This window comes from Thunnus albacares, chromosome 1 (genome assembly GCF_914725855.1).
Source record: "Thunnus albacares chromosome 1, fThuAlb1.1, whole genome shotgun sequence".
In the NCBI taxonomy this organism is placed as follows: Eukaryota; Metazoa; Chordata; class Actinopteri; order Scombriformes; family Scombridae; genus Thunnus; species Thunnus albacares.
Window position 1 is genome coordinate 8,973,380 of NC_058106.1, and position 20,768 is coordinate 8,994,147.

At 37.8% G+C, this 20,768-nt stretch overlaps 1 protein-coding gene across 4 annotated transcripts; it reads left to right on the forward strand.

Moving 5' to 3' along the window:
• Window positions 1-4,066: 4,066 nt before the first annotated feature.
• Window positions 4,067-19,666, forward strand: pnoca (prepronociceptin a). Of its 4 annotated transcripts, XM_044360312.1 has the most exons (4): window positions 8,057-8,137; window positions 8,362-8,495; window positions 16,129-16,262; window positions 17,872-19,666. In XM_044360312.1, exons 3-4 carry the CDS (start codon window positions 16,143-16,145, stop codon window positions 18,487-18,489), a joined length of 738 nt encoding a protein of 245 aa, XP_044216247.1. In that variant the 5' UTR covers window positions 8,057-8,137; window positions 8,362-8,495; window positions 16,129-16,142; the 3' UTR covers window positions 18,490-19,666. The 4 variants fall into 4 exon arrangements, with proteins under 4 accessions (XP_044216239.1, XP_044216255.1, XP_044216247.1 ...); XM_044360304.1 differs by lacking the exons at window positions 8,057-8,137; window positions 8,362-8,495 and adding an exon at window positions 4,067-4,152; XM_044360320.1 differs by lacking the exons at window positions 8,057-8,137; window positions 8,362-8,495 and adding an exon at window positions 4,067-4,152 and having other exon boundaries at window positions 16,132-16,262.
• The last annotated feature ends 1,102 nt before the right edge of the window (window positions 19,667-20,768 follow it).

Sequence of the window (20,768 nt, forward strand, 5' to 3'; positions counted from 1 at the left end):
CAACCCTCAATCCTGCCAACTACGTCACATCATACAGCATGAAGGAGACAACAGAGACAAGTTTTCAGAGTTTCAGAACAATTATGTTTATTAAATAAAATTAAAGGAACTAAACACTAACATTACTAAAAAAATACGCAAGTGGTCAAAAATATTCTCAGCGTTTAAAAAGTAATGGTTAACCATTGACGTCCCTATTTTAGGTATATCCAGCCATTAAATGCTAGGCAAGTGGACATTTGGTAAGTCAATTTGGTAAAGTAAGAGAAATGCCACTTGGCTTAAAAGAGGAGATGGACTGTAGACATAATTTTGCAAGCAATTTAAACAGCAAGACATACTGTCTGTGTATAAACTTTGGCTGCACTTGCTCAAATGTAAATCACAGTGGTGCTTTGAATTATATTGTTTTCTTCTTCTGGTTGTTCTGAAGAAGGCTAAAATTAGCATCTGTTGTGGTTCTGTCTAATTTACTGTTTAGCTATCAGCCATTTCCCACAGGAAAAGTCTTAACGAGTATTTAATTAATGACATTGATTCATTCGGTGGAGGAAAATCTGCTTCATGGATTAGACACTGAGATGAGACACAGTGATGTCTCTCATTGTTTCTCAACCTCAGTTACTAAAGCAGATTGTGTTTTACATTTCTTTAAATCTCCTTCCTTTGTGATACCTTTGTAGAAAGCCAACATTTCTTGTCTCATGGTGTTGTTTGGTTTAATTAGTGATCAACTAACTGCAGTCAGCTCCACAAAACAACCTAATTGCTCATTTAGCATTTTGTGTCTCTTTTCAGATTGCCAAAACACCATAATGTGTAATCAGGGGTGGGCACCCAATGAGGCAAGACAAATAAGTCATCATTGTAGACCATTGTTACTGTGAGGGTGACTGAGGTTTATTTCCTCTATTTAGTTTGGTCTCTGGAGATGGAGGAGAACGTAACTTTGACTGAAAGAGATATGCATCTGATGACCCCGTCTCTGCTCTCATTATGATGTATTATCTGGACTCTTAATTTGATTTGTGTGTGAGTTGATTCCGTATTATTTGATCTGAGCTGAGATGGGCTGACTTGAGTTGAGTCAAGTTGTTTAATTCCTTTTAGCTCATTTCTGACAACTAAGCTACCGCCACTGTCCATCAGTGTTAATTATAACACCATTCAACATTTTCTTTAAAAGACCAACAGGGGAAAATTTATCATTCACTTCACTGCGATTACTTCAGAAAGTAATTAAGCAGGTAATGACAAGGCCCTAAAAAACATAGTCTTTGCAGTAAAGTCATGTCCTTAAACTAACAATTCACATGGCTGCGCTGCATGAACAACTTCATTTCCTTTCAGAATGTTTAGATGTAGCTCTAATTCAAGAGCTCTAAGGTTCTCAACCCTAGGAGTGATGAATAGTAAGAAAATCAAGAGTCAGGGAACACAGCATCCAGACAGTAGGTGGTGAAAATATTCCTGTAACCCCAGAGTTGTGATGATACAAAAAAGAAGTTGAACCCTAAATTTGTACTTTTCATATTTTGACTTTCAACAGTTTCAATGCTTCTGACATTTTGCTAATGTTTGTAAAGATCTTGAAATGTGTGAAATATTATGGCATGCTTTGTGAATTTACTGGACTTGACTTAGAGTAAATGCAGCCAGTAAACTAAACTGTGACGTCTTCATTATGCGACAATCTCTTGGATTACTTGACTGAGCTGCTGTCTCTCGTCTGATGGCTATCTATTAATGAAGCACTGGCTAGAAGACACAAACACAATAATGGCCTATTGACCTCTAGCGTCCTGTCTTTACTGTCTGTGTGCCTGGCTGTCTGACTAACAGTTTGTTGGTTTGGTGGCAGTAATTTACTACACTTCACAAGAGGTTTTACCTGCAGCGTGACCCTTCATACATGTGATCCTAGAAGATGTGAACCTATCTCATTGTTCATAAGCTCCTCTCAATATATACAAATAACTTGTCACTTGGCTGGTCTATTAGATAAGCAGAGCTTGTGTGTGCACTATTGCTGAGTATTTATGTGTACATAGACTCGAGGCAGACCCTCCTGCAGTTTTTAGATCCCATCTCACAAAACCACTGTTGACTTAAGGAAACCAAACATGATGCACTCAACCTGAGGCAGGAAATACTCCAGAAATAGTAAACTAACCCACTAGGTTGAGATGAATCCTCATGAGGATTGACCACTTGACAAAACCTATTTTAAGTTGCTTCAGCTGCTGTAAAAATGACCGTGTCCCCCTCTGAATAATTCACTTTTATTTCTTTCTGATTTATTGTGCAAAAACACAAGAGAGACTGTAGAATTAGAAGAGATAGGGAGAAGTAGTTTTGAAATTACATATAACTTTCATGTACGATACAACCCCCACACGCAGAATCACTACGTCTATCAATACAATATATTTAGATACATCATATTATATTTAAGCATACGTATATCATTTCACTTAATGTTTTTTTAAAGACCTCTGACATTCAAATTGTTATAGTTGAGAGTGACATTATGCTCAGATCCCATTATCAAAAGGGTGGCTAGTAGACTTGTAACATGACATTTTGTTCATTGTACTATTAAGTATGAATTTATGCCTTCATTGGTATCATTCCTTTCTACCTTTAAAGGCTATGTGATCCAGTATTTACAGGAAGTTGAAAATCCTGACAAGACAAGGCATGCGCATGGTCAAAGTAAAGTAACCGCAATCAGAGCAGAGACAGGACATATCCTCTTGATAAAGAAGGCTGGACAAACTGTCATGGTTTCTTTGTTTCCCGTGCTGATTTTTGTTTATGAGCAGAATGACAGTAATACAGTCCTGCCACTGCCTGAGGAGAGGTTGGAGGACATCTGACTGTCACTCCCACAACACGGTGGAGGAGTGACAGCCACATGTCTTCCAACCTCTTTCTCAAAACAATACTTCACATTAAATACAACATTTTCTATGTTTTTATATGGAGGTAACACTATGTTAACATAGGGAGTAATAACTACTTGTATAATTACCAGGAAAATGAAATGAAAAAGTGAATGAAATGAAAAATAGGACTTAGTGGCCTTGTTTGCCAATTTTTACCTATTAATGTTTGCCTTTTATTTTTAGAGCATGTGATTTCAGAATTGAAAACAGACAGTTTTAAAGAATGAGGAAGAAATATTAAAATAACACTGGTATCACGGTAGACTGTGTATATAATAATAATAAGGTTAATGCAGATAATATATATTGTAATGATTTCTATAGGGAATCTGACAAAAAAGTATAAATGCAGTAACATTTACTGAAACAAATACATTAATGTAGAACTCATACTTAACATTAAAGTCCCCCTTCACTAAAAAGTTTGTTTTGCTTATTATTATCTCATTATTATATTATGTCTTTTATGTCTCTAAGTTATGTATTTTATTCATATTTTGCATTTTTCCTTAATTGAATTTATTCATGTTGCTCTCATCATGTAACTCACCCTGCAAATGTGACAAATAACACCATTTTGGAGCAAAACATAACCCCCACCATTTAAAGATTAACAATAGATAGATATCTTCCTTCATGCCTCTTTTGTCCTCCGTCTTCCCTTTCATCCGTTCATCTCTCATTTCTTACCCCCCTACTTTCATCCATCTCCTTCTCTTTCCGTTGTTTTGTCCCCTTCTACTTTCATTCTTCTCCTGTGCCTCCCTCTTTTCCTCAAGTACTTTGCCTCCCCCGACTCCTTCTGTCCCCCTCTTCTCTCATCTTATCCTCCTTCTCTCCCACCATTCCTCCCTATCCTTGCTCTCCTCTTTCTCCTACCTCCTTCTCTCTGATTCCCCCCTCCCTGTCATTCCCTCTGTGTGATGAAAGAAGGAGTTTTGAAAGAGAGAGAGAGAGAGAGAGAGAGAGAGAGAGAGAGAGAGAGAGAGAGAGAGAGAGAGAGAGAGAGAGAGAGAGGGAGGGAGAGAGGGAGAGAATCAGAGGAGGAGGTTGAAGGGGAGGGGTGGTTCTCTATAAGAGTGGCTGCCTTCAGCCTCCACGTAGCCAGAAAACCACGCTGAGACTGAGGGAAGGAAACGTACACTGACAACCTCAACCTGCACCTGAGGGACCACTAGGCACCCACAATCTCACCTAAACACAGGTAAGATCCTGAGGAGGAGGAGGAGGAGGAGGAGGAGAAGAAATGGCTTGACCTCTGACCTTTGATACAGAATTTTTTGTTTGGTTTTAGAACTAATAACTGAAGGTAATAATTTTGTGGCATTTGATAAACACATTGACAGAAGAACAATACTGTATATGTTGTACATAAAAGACATTTTTATGTCATTTTACCTCCTTACTAGTTGCTTCTAATGTTGGTGATGTAGCAATGTCTTTAATGTAGCTACAACATATACATCATTGTTCTTCTTTCCTGTCTGTCAGTGTGTTTATCAAATGTCACAAAATTATTACAATTTTGTGACATTCAGTTATTACTTCAGTCAGGTTTAGAGAGTCCAATAAATGAATATAATTCAGAATGTAAATTCGCTTTCAATTAAATCTAAATTTGGCAGAATCAATTTGACAGAAAACCACTGTTAACACTGTCATTTTCAATTGATCTGTCTATGGAGAGGAAAACTACAGACATGTTGGCAAGTGTTTTTCATCCCTATTAAGAGTAACGCTTTTTTCTCCCCAATCAGTCTTTGTCTCCATCACTTCTCTTCACTTCCATCATCCATGACTGCTGTAGGATCTATTTTCCCTGTGCTGTGGCCTTCTGACCCTTCAGCTCCTTATGGCTGAGTGCTTGTAATGACGCTGATCAAAGAATTTAAGCTTAATTTATTGTTGACCTCAGTGATAGACAAGTAGATAAATGGTTGAGATAATGTCTGAGGTCACTCTAGTTATCAGACCGCTGATTCTGTGTTTCATGGAATCCATACATCACTTCTAAAGGAGCAACGACAGACTATTATGTCCTATGACTACTTACTCAAGGTTAAATACTACGTGTTTAAAAGCATTAGGCAGCACACACACCAGGGAGAATGAGGTAAGGCAGCTTCATCTGAGGACTACATGGGCAGTTTGTTTAGTCAGTCTGTTGGTATTTACTAAAGAGGTCATAAATTGTTCGCCCTGATTAGTCATTAATCCTTAAGGCCTGATTTACTGCTGCGCTCTAGTGGATTCCATGAATGAAAGGAGCCTTTGGAGAAAGCTGTTCCCTATTTGTGTTTGTATTGTAGCGCATGACACAGAGTAATGACAGGTAATTTAAGTGAGGGCGCGTTGGTCAATCAGGGTCGTTTTTCCCAATCTCACTTCATCAGACGATTATTCTTAGTTGGGTTTTTTTTTTTTTGCCTGAAGGTAACTGAGTCAATATTTTGATTACTTTTTTTTGAATGGCAAGCCCACTGACAAATTATTCATTATGAAAAATAACTATATTTTTGAAGGTTGATCTATGACAAAGAGTATGAAATATTATTTATTACCTGTAAGTGTTTCAGATTGATTTTCTTTATGTTCCGCTGGGAAATTAAACCTGGCCCTACTGCAGACTCTTATGCACATATACTATAATAATTCAGCTAATATTATTTTACTTATACCTTTAACCTCATCATTAAGGGGTACATGATTTCCAACTGCAAAAGTTTCTGTTGATAATAAAAAACTTTAAGATGAAGTCTTGCATTTTTTTTTTTTTTACTTTGAATGATTAACATAGTGTTTTTATTTAGCCTGGGGCTTGCCTTTCATTTGTCCTTGAAAGAAACTCCATAAACAGCGCAGGCACTGTTCAAAATGGATTATTTGAAGGAAGCTATTACAAAAAGGCTCTTTCAACAACTTTTGATGATAACTGACTTGTAAGTGCATGTATGTGGTTAATTAAATGAGTAACAGAAGCTTCAGGCTTCTTTAGAAAGACGCTGGTGTAGATCTACAGAGAGAGCTTGGGCTGAAACAATGTGAGTTTTAAGTGATTGAGAGAAATTAGAAACAGCTTCCTCATACCTAAGGCCAAATAGTCAAAGCATTCCTATTCCTATGCCTCTTAGATTTGGGTTAGCTGTGAAATGTATTTGTGATTGGCTTTGAATTATGTTGTAGCATTTCTGTGTTGGTTGGATGGAAAAAAAGAAATAATGTCTTCATATAGTGTAGTCTGACTTTTAGCAGAAATGAAAGCTCTGATATGTGGCTGATTTCAATTAGAGAAGTGGTTGAAAAGATACAAATGTTTTAGATCTTAGCTAGGTTTTTAAACCACCCTGAAAAACATCCACTGTTGGTGATGGATGTTCTGCGTCATTGTCTTGTGAGGATATTTGATCGTGTTCCAGTGGATAGCTGGCCAAAGGAAGTGATGATGACATATGGGAGAGAGAGATGAAATTCTGACATGTACTATAATAGAATTTCAAACAGAAATTACTTCAAATATCTACACAACTTTGGTACAGGTGCCAGAGAAAATAAAGGGCAAGGTCTTCTGTCTGTCTTACAATCAGACTCAAAGAAGACCATCAGCAGTCTTGACAAAACATCAGAGTGAAAAGACGTTGTGTTTTGAGGAAAGGGTACCACTCCTGCTCCTGTCTCTATTACTATAATTCTGTCCACCTGCACGCAAAACACCTGAACACAATGGCAAATCAAAATAATTTCTTGATGATGTAGCTCCACCAAAAAGGAAGTAAGGTGTTTTACATGTCATCCAACAGTGACTGCAGTTTGTTTGGGAAACATAAAAATAAACAGAGTAGTAAGCAAGAAAAAATAAATTCTACTCACAAAAAGCAAACTGCTTCACCAGACAAGATTTATTCAGCTTAACCAAAACATTAGGAACACTTCATTGAGTTGTAGCCCTATTTCCACAGTCCATGCCTTACTAGTCTCATGGCTTACCAATCCTTTTTGAATCCATCTCCTCTCCTCCTTGGTATTTATATCATTTTCCTCCACAACACAGCACACCTCATTAGCTTTATGGATAAACTTTCCTGACCCCAGGAAACTATTATCATTCAAAGGCTAGAGAATTAGGAGTGTTGGATCAAAGGTCACACTGCATAGTGCTGGTGTGTACAGCTCTGGTGGCTGCGCTGAATTGACTGTGAATGCGTGGAGTTAATCCAAGGATACAATGTTCCTAACACAGCAGGGTCCCTATCCATCGCTTTGTGCTGGGAGGCACTTCTTCATGTCTTCTTGCTGCCCTCAGTGTGCTCCTCTTTTTCTCTCTGTTTCAAAGGAGAACTGACTCCTGTCAGATGCAGTTGTGCTCATTTCAATTCTGGGGGCAGCGATACATGATTGTTTTTCTGTTGCTGATTACTCGATTGGTTGATGGTCAGGAAAAGTATCAGAGCAGAAAGGCTGTAACCTTTTATCAGCCTCCTTGATTGAGTGCCTTGTAATCTTAGTAATCTAGGAAATTAAATATTTGGAGGCCATACTGGAAGTCGTGATAAGTGTCGGTGTCAGATAAAATGTATATACCTACTACCTGTTTTTGACTTTTGCTGGATACAGCACATTGAGTACCAGTTGTGGCAATAGTGGTCAACCATCGTACTGTAACAAAAAAATAAGAATTTTCCTCATAAGTGACCATAATAAAAGAGAAATATGAATTAATTATTGCTCACTATATTATGAATTTAAACTTAAAAGATTTAATGTTTGTAAGACTTTTCCAGAGTCTAGCAAAGCTAATTCTTATATGTGTGACATTATAGTGTATGGGGCAGGCAGACACGGCAAGCTAAATAGCTAACTATTATGAGCAACTGCTCATGTCAGCACAGCAAATGACTGCAAAGCCACCACTGCTGACAGCTGCAGCTAAATAAATTCCAATGTTAACCCTAATGCAACTGATTAAGCTAATTTAAAAGGAGCTATACACAGTTTGTTTATATCTGTGCTCACATGTTGATGAATTGCTCCAAATACATAACAGTGTAAAATAAAATAATTTAGGCTTTTTTAATGATGTGACTACTTTTTCTATTTCTCCTTTTATGTGAGTTCAGTAAAGTGATGTGCAGTGCACTGCACAACTCAGGGGTAAAACAGGAAGAGACTGAACGTTTTGGTAAATGCACTTGGTGAGAAACTTTTAATTAAGTGAGTGTGTGTCATCTTGGAGTTCAGCATCCTGTTCTTATAATATCCTTAGTTTGACAGTTATATTCCACAATGTCATCTTTGATGAGGTTTAAAGGGCTTCAGTGGCTAAGACGCATATGAATGCTAACAAAATTATGCTAACAATCATTATTGTATGTTGGTTAAATGACAAGGATGTTTTCTTTTTTTTTGAGTACCATAGATACCCATTGATCTTATACGGATAGAAGACCCCAGTATCATATTTGAGATTTCCAGAAAAAACAGCAAATATAAATGATTTATGGAGAACTTTGAGAACCCAAAGCTAATAGAAGAAAAGCTAACCAGGAACTGGTAAGTTACTTTGGCGCTCTTTATTCAGACCAATATTTTTGTCCTAACAGAGGTAATTTCTCTATAACATAAAGGTTTTATTGAGATGTTATGTTGTAAAATGCCTGTACAGAACATCTGTAAAATCTAGAAAAATGTAACTGTTTTAAAGTCGTTTTATGCAAGGGTGTTATGGCAGAACATGATCACAGTTCCTAAGGTACTACCGGACTGTTAGCATTAGCATAAATTCTTATTATACAGCGTTACCATAAATTATAGCCCACACTATATTACGCTATAATATGTCGATGTAATTTATTTTTATTCATTCACACAATTTTTTCTTTTTTTCTCAAAAAAATTAGTATCAAAGCTTTTTAAAAATGTCCCAATGCCATGAGTTTAATTTGGTTTAGCTGCACAGTAAGATAGAAATACAAAGAGGAAAAACAAGATAAACAAACAAAACATCCAATTTGCACAGATGGGATAGAAAAGTAAAAACTGACGAGTGCAACACCTCATCTCAAAACATAAACAAAAAATTGATATGAAAATTAATATGAAATGAGTCTTATATGACCCCTGCGTAAGTGTGTGAGCACATCTCCTGATCATTTATCAACCTTAAGTGATTAGATACACTGAGAAAGGAAATTGATTTGGCTTAGCGTGTCTGCCTGTAATGGCTTCAGCATGCAATCCACTGCCACATCACACCACAGTCAGACAGGCAACATCCTGTAAAAGCACTAAAGGTTTCTGCTGAAGATTTCTCCTGGCTGGAGATATGTCAAAACGCCCACTCTGTGGACTCATCTGTGAGCATCTGTGAGTTGGCATGACCTCTGACCACCTATGGAGGAAAAAAAACCACAATCATAAGAAATCATGTTCTTACAGATGTACTATTACTGCATAGGAATATTTTTGATCGTCTCTTACAATGAATCCATGCAATAAATCAATCAGTCACTCATAATCAGTCCAGACAGAAAAAATTATAAAGATATTAGATGATGGAAAGAAATGAGGCAGATGGTGCTCTAGTATCGAGGCAATTCTCAAAACAAGTTGATTTACACTGATAACAAGTGAAATAAGCACTGTTAAAACTGAATCTATTTGTCTTGTTCACCAAATAGAATTTAGATGATTGTGGTACAAATGTGATACAAATTGTACTTTAAGTATCAAAAGTAAAAGGACTCAGTCTACAGAAAAATTATATATTATTGTATATTATTGTATATTACATAATTAGATTATTAATATTTATATATTAATAAATGTAACAGTGTGTGAGTAGGATTTGTTAACAAAACCATCTGAGAGGTTTAGAGAGAAAAATCTCTTTTTGGTGGAACTGCTATCTGACATCAGAAACATGTCATGAAACCCCAATACTGCTTTTGGTACCACTGATTTAATATTTAAGAATCTGTCATATTTTATACCCCCCCCCCCCCCCCCCTTCCAAGTGTGCAGGAGAACCTATGGTGGCCGCGAAACTTGCGAAAAACGCAAAAATCCCTCCAGGGGTCATTCTAAGCTAACGAAAACACAATGATTCTTATTTTCAGGTGATTATACACTAATGAAAACACACTTAAGAATATTATATTCCATTACTGCCAAGTCCATTACTGCGTTCAATTAGATGCCACTAAATTCTACACACTGCACCTTTAAGTTCAGTAAATATACTTAGTTACTTTCCACCATTTATGACCATGAAGTTCAATGTTCCTGGTTGGAATCTGACTGGAGAACTATTGCTTATCTAATAAAAGCATTAAAAAGTTAGTTCAAGAATTTAGTTGATTTAGTGTAGTCTTTGTGTCCTTGTGAACTCTGGTAGTAGTAACTGTAGTAGTAGCAGCAGTAGTTTTTGTCTTGTTCTATATGAGTGAAAGACAAAGAGTGAGCGTGATGAAGAGTAGACAGAGAGAGGGGAGAGAAAGAGCATGAGTGGGTGAGAATGAGACTTAAAGATGCAGACTAAGTGTTAGTCTTAGAAGAAGGTGAGCAGTAACGACAGCCATGTAGATATTTTACGTAGGTAGTGACAGAGACGATTCATTTATGGATTTGATACTTTTAGTCAAACTGATAATATAGATCAAACCGGTAATATAGATTTACTGTCTTGAAATGTGTCAAGTCAATGACCACTCTGCCATTTTGCCAGTTAGCTATCAATATTGAAACAAAGAGAACAATGTATTCTGAGTGGGCCAGAGACAAGTTGTCAATCAAAGTGACTTTTCTGACAGATAAAGTAGTCTGCAATCTGGCTCCAGGCTGAAGACTAAATAACATTTAATTACCTGTCAAACTGACTCATCAACCAACAAAGCCAACACAGTGAATACACTCTAATTATTCAATGTTTGATTTGATTTCTTTAATATCCTGGTTCTCTCTCCTTTATGGGTTGGAAGCCATTGTTCTTAAATTTAATTTGAACCTATCATATTTAAAGCTGCAGGTTTGTTTTAGCACAGAAATCTCTAAATCATTAAAAACTTTGAACTCTAGGTATGCACATTCAGTATGAAACTAAAGTTATTTTTTTCATCATCTTGATTATCTGATGCATCAAGGTTTATTTTAATATTCAAACATTATGGACAGGGTTTAAACTACATTGCACTTTTAGCTTGTTTAGTTTTAGTGAGAGACCCTGTCTTATAATTTGATGCAAACACCGTAAACTTGGATTCAAATTAGAGGAAGGTAAACTACACTAAGACCTCAAGATGTGATCTTCATAATTTGCATTAAAAAAATGCAGTTCCTATTTTTTTGTTTTTTTTCACTGTTCTTGGAACTACAGCGTGTTCAATTGTCTGGTATCATAAAGAAACCACCCACGCAGTGAGGAGTTACAGCTGAGGTACATGGTGTACTGCGCTGAATATGACAATATTGTGCTTATTACATTTAAGTTACAGAATCATCTGCAGTTCAGCTTTTAAAAATAAAGGCAAACTCCAAGACCTAGGCACACTGCTGCTCCGCTCAACCACGCGTGAATAATCCGGCTTTAAGTTGCTCTTCGGGCTGGAAGTAATTTATTTTAAACTTCCTATTCTTGATGAGAAAAGGGCAATAATGAAGAAAAATAATTGAAACAGTTGATAACAGTGTGAGGTAGTTTGATAATTTCTGAGTTGTGTGTTACTGGATGACGAGCAGAGCTTACTGTTGGACATTTCTCATTCATGGTTGACTGGATGTGCTTTTTAATCAACAACTTGACGATGGTCGTGATGTTTAGTGCTTTTTTCCATTTAACCAGGCAACAACTTGCTGGACTTAGTTATCCACACTTTTACAGAACATGGCTGTCACCTCGTACTAAAGCTTTTCAGTGTTCACTGCTCCTTTGCTAACCTTGAATTGCAACTTGAATTAGATGTTTTTCAGGTGGCAGAACAAGTCAAATGGCACAACATCTGCTCGTGAACTCACATGTTAACTCATAAGAGGTTGTGTCTGGATGAAAGATACTATTAAGATTCTGCTGTTATAGAAGAATCTCTGTGGACAGGGGTTTTCCTTTCATATGAAAGATGGTCTGATTCATCATTGACTGCACTGTAAGACCTCCATCAGCAGCGCCCCAGTACAGCACCAGACAGTAATGACTTAATTAACTGGTTTATTTAGTGGTTAATCAGTTAATTAAAAGCAGAGTAATTGGGTTTTAAGGGCTCTCAAGAGAACCTGGCAGACGTTAGTATAAGACCACAGAAAGGATCAGTCATTTGTGAAGTGAAGCACAATTTTTACAGTGCTATTAACAACACAAAGTGCCTTACAGACAACAAAAGACATTGAAGGGACTGTGTATCTGTGTGTGAATGTCTGCATGTGCACATACAGAATCTAATCTGTACAATCCTGAGTGAGACTTGAGTCACTGCATTCATTCAATGATGCTATAATATGAAGTCAGATACAAATGTATTTTCAAAATACAAAAGAAAATTAAAGGGCGGGTCCGTTATTTTTTTGAGTTTTTCAGGTTTTCATGTCATTCGGTAGCTAAACATTAGTGTTCCATATGCATGATGATGTTGCTACGTATAAACCCGCCTAGCTAGCAGCCACAGAGACAGACTAAGCACCCACTGTTGCTACTGCTCAAAGTTTAAAAAATAAACTCCTCCCACCAGTAAACAGCTCTGGATCAGAGCAGAGTCCGGTGTGACTCGTGGGTGTTATTCGTCTGAAGCTCCGGCTCTGCTCCCAGCTCTCTCCTCCAGAGCTCCTGGCACTCAGCAACTGTCTGTCCGTCTACTTTATAAACATCTCACAAACTCAGACTCAGTTCTGCGACATTCAGCTAACGGCTGAGTGGGCGTTTCAATTTGAAAAACCCAGAAGGGAACACAGGTGGAGTTGTCCTTTAAGAAGTTGACTACTCCGTACCTTCAAGCATAGAACTGGGATCCTCTCTAAACCTCAGATGACAGCTGTCAAAATGTATTCTTTGGCTCATGTTTATTCATTTTTCATAGTTAAGATTATGATAAAAAAACATCATCCTCAGAAGAGCTTATAAACATTTAATGTGACACTTACCTAAACTTGGTATTTTTTAGCCACGCTAGTGGCTAGCGGCTAGCGGATGGTGACTCTTTTCCAGTTTTCACATCATATGGGATGGATGGTAGAGACGGAAAAAGATATTTATTTTTAGCATTTACGTCACAGGACAACTGATGACGGTTATGATTACAGTGTTGGCGAAGTGAGGGTTGAAAACTGTGTATTGATAATTTAACACCAAATCCGGTAAATGTGTGTTTATCTCCATGAACGACAGACTTTGGCTGACGTGAGGCATCCCATTTGCTTAACTTTTAGGCACTTCTGTATTATGAAGCACCAAGTCGGATATATAGCAGCTTTCAGGATCTGAGTTTCCTGGTTGTAACTATGACTTGGATGTTCATATGAACCCTGTTTTCGAGTCCGAATCTCATAATTACAACAACTCCGATATGACATGAACACAGCATGAGTCTTGTTAGAATAACATAATGGTTTAATAGTATGAAGGTGGGTTTGTAAGAATTTAAATTCCCTTCACTTGTTTCTAAATTAAGGATACATGACACACCCACATATGCATGCATCCTCAGTAGAAAATCATGTGTTATCCTTAATGATGGCATCTAATTGTTGGAGAATGAGATGCATTTTAGACAAATGAACACACCCAAGCTGTTTGTCTAAATCCACTGCCGTCTGCCAATCTCGTCCCGCCCTTAACTGACCTACAATATTCCTGCCTAAATGGCTTCTCTGCTCTTTTGTCCTTCACTGACAAACACTCTTTCCTACTATACCAAAAAAATTGATAAGACTTGACATGCACTTTTATTGTTTGCACACTAGAGTGATTAATTTCGCAGAGTTGCTGTTTTATGGGTAGTTAGAGACTGGAACGAACTGTTGTACAATTACACTTTTATCAGTTTTTAATTACTCTGAATAAATTACACATTTTCTAAGACTTTATAAAATAGTGTTTGATTGAAGATAAATTAGTATTACTTGCTGTCAGTTTGATAGATAATGACAACCTACAGCTTAAACAGCAGTGTAGTGTTGTGTGTGTGAAAGTGAGTGTGTCTACCAGTGTGGGCATACACAATGTGTACATTAGGCATGTGTGAATGTGTGTATTTGTATGTGTGTGTGTGTGTGTGTGTGTGTGTGTGTGTGTTCTGTGTAGGTCTGTGTGTATGAATGTCTGAATGCTGTGTATGTTTTGTGCATGTGAGTTTGAGTGAATGTGCTTGCTTGTGTGTGTGTGTGTGTGTGTGTGTGTGTGTGTGATCCGCCAGCCACAAACAATGATTCAGTTTGTTGCCAGAGGCATTAATTGAGGCATCAATTAAAGGAGTTAACGAGTTTGTTTAATGAGATGAAAACTGGTTGTGTTTCTGACGTCAGACTCCTCAGACTGGGCTGTTCCTCCCAGAATAAGGTCAAACAATTTTCTTTCTCTCCTTTTACATTCTCTAAGTCATTCTCCATATTTAGTTTTTCCAAATGTAGGATCCTGGTATAGTGCATGATGGTTCACCAGTATAGCTTACATGGACACTTGAATTGAATTAAGCCATTTTTAATGTTCCCAGTTCCATCTGTCCTTTTCCAGTTCATGACAAGTCAAAATGTCTCGTGTGAAAGAGGTCTATCGTCTGTCATGTCCCTCCAGTTCTCATTATAGTGTCAGAAGTCTACAAGCCTGTAAATGCAGATCATTCACCTGGCACATGGCATTTTAATGAGTGACTGGGCAAAGTTCTTGTAATAACATAATGATAATTTAATGTGACCTTCAGTTCACAGTAGCAGATGATGTGGACTTTAAACGCTATTTTTACTGTTAATGCTAATATAAAACATGATTGGCTATGCACTATCATCCTTTGGGTCTTTGTCTGTTGTTACATAATTCACTGACTAGTAGTTGACCAGCGGTTGTGTGTCTGTTACAGACTTTTAAGATATTTTCCAACATTTTGAGAGATGAGCTTGTTTGCTTCCTTACCTGAAGTACGATGAGAAGTTTATGGTTGCTCTTGGGTGTGTTTGCTCTCTAACAATGAGCAGCCTGATACTGTGGCTTAACGAACAGATTAAGAGTGCTTGTTATTGGCCAGCAACAGCTGTGCCCAATAACCATGTAGCATCTTAGAAGTCCTGCCCTCATAGTGAAGTTATCTGCTTCCTACACTTTCTCAAGGTGATTCTTGGATGTATTGGTGGCTTGCTAGCTAAGAAAATACAACATGTATAAAATTCAGAGCTGTTGAAATGCATATTTTTCATCTTTCAGTCGAGACTAACCCTTTCCTCCTGCTTCCAGTCTTTGTGCTAAGCTAGCTCTAAACATACGTATCCTTGACTAATGTTAAACAAGTTAACAGTTCTTACTACTTTTGTGTGTCAAAAGACAAAAGTCCTCACTCGAAATTAGGTGTAATACTGTATCAAGAAAAAATGCAAACCACAATGTACTTTACTTTTGAGTCAGCCATGTTTTTTCATCGGTGGGAGCTAACAGGTCTAGAAAGAGTCTTAAAAGAAGTTCAACATTTTGTAGAGATTGTAGGAAAGAAGAAATAGTCCAGCACATATCCCCTGTAAAATATCAAATTGTTGTTTCAATGCTAAGGTTTTTGTACAGATTAAACAACCAAGATACAATGTGTTAATTAGTGAGCTTTAGAGGTGCCTGTAGGTGGATTTTATTACCAGTCTCCAGTCTTTGTGCTAAACTAACTGAAGCTGGTGGGTCCAACAGCATATTTACAAAAATGTTGAACTATTCCCATAAAATCTGTACATTCATACAGAACTATCATTTTCATAATTGTAAAATTGTAAATTGTGTAACAAACTGTACACATTTTAAGTTTTTATACAGCAATCAGTCAAGGCATTGAATAGAAGTTGACACATTACTGAATTTAAAGTTGAAAACCTATAAATAAAGTGCTGTCCTAACATACTGACATAAACAGGCAAATATTACTGCACTGTTGGAAGAAAAGAGAATTTGCATGATGTTAGCAAACTGTTGCATTCAAATGCTACATTTGCTCTGTCCTGTGTTGTGCAGCAGACGGTGGGACCATGAAGACTGTGGTGGCTCTGCTGCTGCTCTGTCTGTGTGATCCTGGACAGAGTGACTGCCAGGCAGACTGCCTGTCCTGCAGCAACATCCTGCCCAAACAGCTCAGTTTCAACACCATGGTGAGGAGTGCACACTGACACACAAACACACACACATACACACACTGGAGACTGCAAGAGGGCCGCAGCCACCCAAAAAGAGGCCTCCACTGGTGTTACAGCTGTGTCATAGTTAAACAAATTCAGATTTCGCATCAATTTACTGCCACACAGGATGATTGCAATGGCAAAAAGGGCATTTTGATGCTGTAGTGGCCCTTAACAATCAAGTGGTTATTGTAGTTTGGGCATAGACACAGGTGGGATATTTTCTCAGTACACTGAAACTAGCAAGCCTCTCCATCCAGGCAAAACTGGACTACACTTATGCACAAATAAACAAACTCACACAAACACAATCTCTCCACGAGGGTTCTTTAAATTTGTTGATAAAATGATTGGAAACCCCACATCACCCCACCTTGCTGCATTTGTCCCATCCTCCCTCCATCTCCCTCACTGTCTCTGACTCAACAAATTACCCTTTTGGCATTTGAGTTTTAATTTGTTGTGGCTAATTGATTCCTGGGGATAGATGTGTGTTTTTCCAGTCAGTGCTTATGTTTGTTGGGTGTTGTTCTCTGGTTAATGACATGCCTTCTTCTCAGACATTTCAGCAGGGAGCACAGTGGAAGACATTTAAGTGCACATGGCTTAAAACTCTGAACTGTTGGTTTTAGACACTTAGGATAGTCACATTTTGACTTCTAATGAGTGGGGGAAATTGGGATTTTTTTGTCTTGTAAGATTGCTGAAAGACTTTCATGGAAAATGTCATTGTTTAGTGGAGGCACCTTAATACATGCAATCTACAATTGTAGCAAACATTAACATTATTCAGAAATCTTCTTTATAATCTCTGCCTTCTTGGCTTATTATTATTCTCTATTCTCCTTCCTGGCTGGAAGGCATTTTACACAACAGAGCCTCAATTATAAAAAGCATTTTTGGAAACATTAGATAATGTGCTCATAAGCAATGTGGTATTTTATGCATACTGTACATGCCACACACACACACACACACACACACGCCCACTGAACCATTGTGGTAGAAGATATAGGTGATTAAGGATGGAAATGTAAAAAATCTAATCAATCTCATTCTGTCATATTGATTTTTGGATTTTCCGTGTTAAGACTCTGGCTTTTAATTTGTCAAACACAGGTGTAACCGATAGTATTAATAAACGTCTGTTTGTGTGTGGTCCTCTGGTATGGGTTATTGGAACCTATATGGAACAATTATTAATCAATGTCATCAGTGAAATGATTAATACAACCAGATTAAATTATGAGGAAAGAAGGCAAAGAAAAAGAAATTTCAGGTATGCTAAATGATAATCTTTAGGGGTTTATTTTAAAAGGTCTGTTCACCCATATCATAAAAAACATTATAATACTCTGATGTTATCAACCCATGCAGATTTGGTTTGGTTTGTAATATCAACCTCTGAGACTTTCTTACTCCCATATCCAATAATAATAATCAAGTAGTAGTTATTCACTGTTAGAAATGACTTGTTGAGACAGATGACCAGAAACTTGGATACTGTTAGAATCATATAAATGTACTCATTGACGAATTAAGAAAGGAAATGACGGTGATCTCTTGTCTTTGTCTCTGTCAGGTGTGTCTCATTGAGTGTGAAGGCAACATTTCCCCAGCTTTCTCCTGGGACTTCTGCCGTAAGGCGTTATTGTCGCCAATTTCCTCCCTTGGTGGAAACATAAGGAAAAGATCCCAGGAGGAGGTGGAAGCCCTGTTTCCTGAGGAGGAGGAGCAGATGGAGGGAGTTCTGTTGCAGCCCATTGCACTGCAGAGGTTTGATCACGTGGCCCGGGCACTCAGGGTGGACGACAGGGATCTGGGTGGCAAGGGCAGCCAGCTGAACACTGCCTACAATTCCCAGAATGCCCTGTCCCTTGAGAATGAGTATGATGAGGAGGCTGGGCAGGAAGAAGGGGATGCTGATGTGGCAGTGAGAGGACAGGATGATGTAGGGCTGAGTGTCTCCAAGAGGTTTGGCGGCTTCGTCAAAGGGAGGCACGGCTACAAGAAGCTGATGTCTCCAGGAAGATCGTACCAGAAGAGGTATGGTGGTTTCATCGGCATTCGGAAGTCAGCCCGCAAGTGGAACAACCAAAAACGTTTCAGTGAATTTCTGAAGCAGTATCTGGGGATGAGCACTCGGGCCACTGAGTTCAACAGCGTGTCAGAGGACCTCACTCAACAGAATGAAGTTTAGCAGAGTGAACCTTTGAGCCACTACCATAAAACTATTTCCTGTATTTTCACTGATCTTGTTTTGTATTTAAATCACCAACATGTCAAACTTAAACCAGTGTCACCAAAAATGCCCTTTTAAATCCAAGCAACTACAGAGTCCTTACCAAAAAGTGAAAATTAAGGCCATTATCTCAGACCCCCATTGAAGCACTTTTTGTTCCAAGACATAAGTGATTAGTCTCGGGCTTAACCTTCCAAAGAAGTTACTAGAAATTCTGTCCCCCCTGAAAACAGCTTTGTCCGAACTGTGAAACTCTATAATCCCTGGCATCTTCTATGCCTGTTGTCCAGCTCTTGGCACCCTGAATCATTCAAATTTCCCATTCAGTGCCCCTTGTGGAGATGTACCAGTTAAAAGATCATGTTTCATATGAATAGCTGCCCAAACATGAGCTCATGAGCTTTGAAACTTTAAATCCATTGGAGTCTTAGAGTGGTTTGGAGCAAAATACATTTTTTATTTTATGGTTTTATGTACTGTTGTTTTTGACCCCATGTTTAATACAGTATATTTTTTGTTTCTGTGATGGGTTATGTGTAAAAAGTGCTAAATCTTTTTACATGGATGCCTCCGGCAGGGGAAGGGTCCAGAGGTAACCTGTTATCTAGATGGACCACGTTCTTTACTCTACAACCATTTTGTGGAAAATCCTGACTTCAGTCTCTGTTAAAGGACAATATCAATGTTTTTTTGTGTTTTAGCATTAGGGTAATGTCAGCAGTAATTTGAAGTATGCTCTTTGTGATTTATGGTAAATGAATGCAAAAACACTGCTAGAAGTCATTCATTTATCACTGTGCCAAAACACACCTGAGACAGGGCTACTGAAGCAGGTTTAATTAAAAGCTCTCTCCTTCAGTCTGGTGTCATGGCAAACTGAAACACTACACACAACACTCAATATCCATGTGTATATGCTACTGATCTGTCTGCCAAACTGATGTTATGTACAAGTGAGCATCATCTCTGACTGGCTCTTGTGTGCAGACGCCAGATTGCTATATGCACAAACAGTGTTTGGTATTTTTCTTTAAACTGTAATGGTGTAAAACGTCTTTTGTGTAAATAGCTGAATTTAAACATGTCAATAAAAATAGTTTACTATTTCCTCTGTGGCTTGTCATGCAGCAACTGATTCTGTGTCTTGAGGTGATTTGTTCTTAGTATTATAGCCAGAGACCAGTGGGTTACAGTAATGTCTTTACCGTTTCCAGTTACTTTTACATTTATAAAGAGACACTCTGATCAGGTTGTGTAAAATTCTTTTGGCTGGTGTTTGCCTTTACATTAAGTCATTCAGTAGTTATACATGTAAATAAATTATCATGGCATCTCAATTTCGAACAAGCCATCAAGTCTGCAGTTGTGAATTATGTTAATAAGTTAATAAATGTATTTTGGTACATATGCACACTATAGCTCTTTTCCAGTTAGTCAAGTGTCAATCAGGCTCTGAAGTCTACCTGATGAAAAGACACAATGCAGAATGTGTGTACAGTAAAGTACATTAATTAGAAATTGACAGAGAAGGTTGTGCCATTTGAAAAGTGGAGAAATATTCATTTTTGAATAAGAAAATAATGGGAAAATTAAATTTGTGCCCTGGTCAGAACTGCCTGTTTATAGCAGAAAAGAGAAAGTAATGTGTTTATTAGCTCTGCATGATAAGGCTTCATGAAAACACTGCAGCAGAAGTTGACTGGCTTACACTCTGTGTGAGATCTTTCTATATTTGACAGACATCAAGAATTTACTTTCAATAAGAAGTAATGTTTCTTATTTTTTTGAGCCTTAAGGTAGATTCCAACAAAGGAACTGGTTTATCCCTCAACATTTCATTAAAACACTGCAACTAATTGTCAGGTAAAGACAGTGCAGACACAAACTCTAGTGGTAGCAGGCTTTTGGCGCCCCTCAGTGGTTAGTTCTGTATAAATGCCTGGCTGAGCACACTGCAAATATATTGAATGCTCTTCACAACCTAATGTTACACTGACATGGTTATTTTTCAACTATGTCAACCACATGTCAGTTCTTCTTTACATATTGTATATTATTTGATAAACGGGGGCATTAATGAAGCCCAGTTTGACTAACTTCCAGCACTTCTCAGGCAAACATGTACTGTATGAAAAAAAAAAACAACAAAAAACCCCCCAATCTGTTTCTGGTGTGTGAAATCTTTACTATATTTGTACCAGATCAGGCAGATTTTTACAACACAGAATAGGTCTGTT